The following is a 5673-nucleotide window of genomic DNA, read 5'->3' on the forward strand; positions in this document are numbered from 1 at the left end:
CCCCAAGCACCCCCCTATGTGCGCCTATGTACTAGACTACTGTTAAAATTAGGAGCAGAACCATAATAGTTTGAATTTAATTTAAAGATTTTAAGAAGGATGCAAATATCCAAAGAAGTGACATACATGATATTTTATAATTGATGTCTACTTGATATAAAATATTGCAAATGATTAAAATACAAATGTAATGTACAATTACATGATCCAATTTATTATGCCAACTTGATTAAAAAAAAACTTTTTATTATTCAATGTTTTTGTAAATACTAATTTCAATATAAAAAAAAAATAGAATTTTAATTCTTAAGTTTTAAGACATTTTGCATTTAACAGTATGAAAAAACTGGCCTTCATAGGAGTCATAGGACAGGAAGCGCGCTCTGGTGACTATAGAACTGTGGTAATGTTTTCAATCAAGAGTGTATACGTATAGGGGTCCAGAGTGACGACACCTTTTCAATGCACCTTGGATTTTACAAAGTATAATATTATCACTTTTATTTAATCAAAATATACCATGGAATATAAACCGATAAAATGTTTTTTCCATGTTATATTACCTTTTCCAGTCTTGTTATTATGGCTGAACCACGATGTGGGTTTAGTGTTTACCACGATTTAAGATATATAAGTAATATTATCTTAAATTGTGGGGTTTACAAACATCGTGGGCTGAACTTATTGATGGTGTGGGGGGTGGAACTTGCAGCACATCTAAATTGTATTTATGGAACAGACGGTACACCACGATAACTATTTTAAATCGTGCTGTAAACATAAAACAATTGAGAAAATGAGAAATTGAGAACCACTTGCGTAGTATCTGATTAATGATTATGACGACAAATCACAAACGTCGATGATAGGAAAAATACGTTAAATATCAGGGTCACGTGGTTGGCGGCACTGGTGCGTCAAAACAATGGGACCACTGTTGATGTTGCGCGTTTGCTCCATGAACGGTTGTCTGCCGTCGCGCGGACGGGGCGAAAACGAGCGTCGTTGCCCTTTCTCCCCTTTAATCGTATCTCCATTCCTAAAGAACGGTTGTCGCTGCAAAACACGGACTCGATCCGGACGTGGAAAAACGCTCCGGACCTGATTCGCAAACAGTCGAAGCGACGGCCGAGCGTTCGAGCGCAAGAAAGATCGGTCGAATCGAAGAGATTTAGCTCTCGGAAAATCGATCGGAATCGTAATGATGCCCATCACGTGACCCGGCCCGGCCAATGGGGACGTTGCATCCTTATACACCACCCCGTCCCGCCCGCCTATCGGTAGTTTTCGGGCATTAATGGTCGTATATGCGAGTTTCTCCGTTTTTGGTACGGAAATTAATTTATTGCCGATGCGCCGGGACCGAAGTGGGCATTCGAGAAATGACCGCGTAGTGCCGAGTTAGCGGGAATAGGTGTTTTCGCCCGTGCGCGCGTGCCATCAACCACACGGGAAATACGTCGACGTGCGACCGACGAGTACGCGCCGCGTTACCGCCGCCGCCGCCACCGCAGCCGCAGCCGTAGCCGTCGCAGACCGCAGTAATAATAATAACAATAACAATAACAATAATAGTAATAGTAGCGGCGACGACGACATAAATACGTTTAGCTATAATAATGGTGGTCGCGCCGTCGGGTTACCACCTCGACGCCGCCGGGAAGTCGTTCGTCGCGCGCAACACCATCACGTCCTGTCACCGCCGTCGTTCACGTTATTAGCCCCAGCGTACCGTTTATGTATGTTTCAGCCACAGTCGAAAGGTACGTTTATCCGTTAGGTGCTAGGCGCCAGTTAAATCGCTCGCGCGCTGGAGGTATGGAGCATTCCGTCAAATACGCGCCCTAGCAATATAGGTATTAGGTAGGTAGGTGAACCGTGGAAGTCGCGCGGTTTTTTCGCGTTCGTCAAAAATCGTGTCCGGTACCCCCCCGGGGAACCGCGGCCTATAGTCATCGGTGGGGACGGGCGCGGGGGAACCCGCCATGTTGATGTCGGCGTAAGCGCCAAAACCGTAAAATAACGCTAACGGTGTATTGGCGGCTTACGCACACACACACACACACACACATATGTACGTTACGTACACGTTTAAGCGCGCGCGTACACACACACACGCTCAGGTCTGCACTCACACACACACGTTCACAAGCGCGCCAACACGCGCGCACACACACACAAGCGGCGCACACCACGTACATGTCGCGGCCGCCGTCCAGTTACTGGTCGCGGCGGTTATTAATAAAATAACAAAACAAATAATAGTAATAATAATAGTATAAAACACTGTAACATTATTGTTATAATATAATATTAAAATATTTTATAATATTATATTAATATTTATTAACGGACACACATGGGTGTAAGCGTTCCGTGGGCTCGTGTGTTGTTCGTGTTAAACGCCGTCGTCGCGCTGTTCCAGTGTTCTCTGATCAGTTTTCGCGCCCAAGTTCGGTGCGCGCCCGTTCACGTCGCATCAATGCTCTGACTCGCCGCCACCTTCGCCGCAGCCGCCGCATCAGCAACGCCGCCGACGCGCCGCTACATTTGCCCCATCAAACAGGTAGCCCCCCGTGTTGGTTTTTGACCCCATCGCGCGTTGAATTAGGGTACCGCGCCGACAACGGTGTCTCGTGACCCGAGTGGGTCCGACGTACCGAGGACAGCATCATCCGTGTCGGTTGCCGCGGTTTTCGTTTTACCCGCCGTTTTTTTTTTCATTCACAATTCTCCATGCTGATCTGTTTCTGACGCGTATTATCATTGACCCACACGTACCGTCCGTCATCGGGACCTGTCTTGTATCCTTCTAGGCACAGGTGAGTGCCAACATGTCTGGGCACTGATCGTTTCGGCCGGTACGTGTGGAGTTGTTTGGTAGCATTAACTATTCAGTATTCATCACGTTCAATGTAAGTACCTAGTTCTCGTTTTAGTTTGCCAAGCATCTTTGGTCTTCCATTGCACGGTAGTATATTATCCTTTTCGTTTGTACTCATCTAATTCATATTCATTTCATCATAATTAATGCGTCTAATCTACATACAAGTTATTATAATATGTTATATCTTATGTACGACGGTCAATTAGTTTCATGTAATTTTGAATAATTATAAAAAACCTTTAATTTTCAATCGGATCTTAGGTTATACTTATCTTAAAGGGAAACAGATAGTTACAATTTAAAAGTATTGTATTACAAATTGTTTTAAGATAACTGAACTCTATATGTTTTGTGGTGTGTATATCAATACAATTAAGTGCATTTGGGTGTTTTCAGATTACTAGTACTGAATGCAATGCTTCCGATTTCATTTTTATTTTGTGAGATAATGTTAATGAAGTAGACTAATGTATACCACATTAAAACAGTTTTATAAAAATATCATTCCAAATAAAGGTAGGTATTCGGCTCTTGGTTTAGAAGAATAAAGTAAAATAATTTGGAAATACCTAAATAAAACTATTCTTTTTTATGAATTATATTTTAAATTTGCATAAGTTTATATGGGAATTTTATTGTCTATCTGGTTAAATAGCTTTCTGTATTAATGTAATTTGTTTGATCAAATTTAGATAGGTACTAAGTATATTCCAACTAATTACTAAATAAAAGCGTCTGAACACCAAAATAAATCTTATATTGAAACTGGTAGGAGCTTAATGTTTAATGTGAAATAGCCTACTTAACAAGAATTTTTAGGCCAACTGATCTGATAATAAATAAAAGTCAATGTCCCAATTATATATTATATACGATTCATTGTGTTAGCCTTAATCTAAATAAGTATTATTTGAATAAGTTAAAATTGTTTAAATAATAAGCCATAAAAACATACTTATGAATTAAATTATTCAGAAAACCAGAGAAGTTAAATATGTTATTATTTACTTGTTACAAAATTCAAATGTAAATGATATACCTATCTTTTTAGGTATAGGTAATAATTAAAAGATCATGATTAATTTACACAATTGTACATTATTTCAGTGGGTTCAATATGCAGCAGGTGCCAGTTTCAACTCAAAATAGTGGTGCGCCGGCAGTAAGTATTCTTACCTTAAGTTGACAAATTTACCAATTTAACTAGGTGTAGGTACAATTTAATTACCTATTTATGATTAAATGGGTGTGATACTTTTACTTTATTTTTTTATGACATATTATATTTTAAATAGTATATTTACAATGTATACAACAGACAAGGTATAGTAAGTTAGTGTGGTGACATAAAAATTAGACATAAAATAACATTAATAAGAATAGGAAGGCGCCCAGCACTGCCACCTGACCAGGAATAAGGTGTAATACTTTAGAAAAACATTTCTTTTTCAATAATATTTATTTGAATAATATTTTTCAACTTCCATATAGAGTTAATTATCAATATGTAGGTAGTTGTAAATGTAAGCTTGCAGCAATAATGATTTGGACTTATTTTATTTTGGTCAGCATTAGAAATTTTAAATTTTTAAAATTATTACGGTTATGATGTAATTTATTTACATATTTAATTGATATGTTTTAAGTAGTCATACAATTTTTAATCTTGTATAAAAAAAATAATTCATAAATATTTATACCTAACCCATATAAATAACCAATAATTACCTAACTGTTACCAATAATGATGGACACTTGAACTTAAATTTGCTGTAAAAATTACATGCATATTCTAGTTTATAAAATATTAAAAAAAACTTTTAAACATAAGATTTAAAAATATTGAAAATTCAGTTGGTTTTTCATAGCATCAAATTTACAAACACATTTGTAAAAATTATAAATATTAAAAATTGTTAAATAATAATAGTACTAAATAGGAAATACATTTTACTTTTATGCTTTTGATGTGTATAGTAGGTAGGTACATGTTTTATGCAGGTTAAAAAAAATTACTTATTTAATTACTTTTACTATCAAATTATAGGATACTTCAAATGCAAAGCCTGATGGTGGAGAGGTTGCACCACCACGGAATGAGCCATATATTGAGCCGGTGAATGGTATTGTTCAACCACCAGTTGTACCTCCACCAAATCGACCTGGCCGACTCACCAATAAACTTAATTTCCTTCAAAAGACTGTAATGAAGGCTCTTTGGAAACATCAACATGCATGGCCTTTCTATCAGCCGGTGGATGCCAGCAAACTTAATTTACCTGTAATTTATAATTTTTACGATTATCAAAACATTTAACGTAATGGAGTGTTGTGGGACAATCTCCCACTCACACATCCTCACAACAGAATTAAATTACAATTTCAAGGGGCTCTATTCCATCAAATCGCTTTTCGGGCCACAATGTACTTAAGCCACTAAATATTGTGGCCCGAATTAAAGGGATAGAGCTACTCTTGTAATTGTAATTAAGTACTGTTGTAAGGATGTGTGAGCGTGAGATTGGCTGACCACAGTCCATCAAGTTAAATGTAATGTTTTTAACTTAACCTATAGTTTTATGGTATAGTGTTTTACACGCTTGAACCATTAAGGCCCCTGCAAACCCTATTATTTTTTCATCAAAACGACCTTAGCGACTGACAAAAATTAAAGTACTTCTAGTGGTTCGATTTAAAAAATGTAAAGATGTTTTAATTCGTCAACAAGTCTACTTTGCATCGGTTGGAGCATATTTTTTATTTTTTTTTATTTTTTTGAATATATT

General features: G+C 37.4%; 1 protein-coding gene across 7 annotated transcripts in view; it reads left to right on the top strand.

Annotated features, from left to right (window-relative positions):
- Positions 1 to 999: 999 nt before the first annotated feature.
- The window catches only part of LOC100164694 (bromodomain-containing protein 3), a 24411-nt gene continuing 19737 nt past the window's right edge, over positions 1000 to 5673 (top strand). For 2 of the 7 annotated variants that reach the window (XM_016801631.2, XM_016801636.2), the window contains exons 1-3: positions 1001 to 1763; positions 3995 to 4049; positions 4935 to 5168. In XM_016801631.2, the coding sequence (XP_016657120.1) occupies positions 1738 to 1763; positions 3995 to 4049; positions 4935 to 5168 (315 nt within the window). In that variant the 5' untranslated portion in view covers positions 1001 to 1737. Of the gene's footprint in view, positions 1764 to 1786; positions 2567 to 2593; positions 2916 to 3994; positions 4050 to 4934; positions 5169 to 5673 lie in introns of those variants that run through there. The other 5 variants (XM_016801632.2, XM_029490337.1, XM_016801635.2 and 2 more) reach the window with 5 other exon arrangements.

Source organism: Acyrthosiphon pisum, chromosome A2 (genome assembly GCF_005508785.2).
Source record: "Acyrthosiphon pisum isolate AL4f chromosome A2, pea_aphid_22Mar2018_4r6ur, whole genome shotgun sequence".
In the NCBI taxonomy this organism is placed as follows: domain Eukaryota; kingdom Metazoa; phylum Arthropoda; class Insecta; order Hemiptera; family Aphididae; genus Acyrthosiphon; species Acyrthosiphon pisum.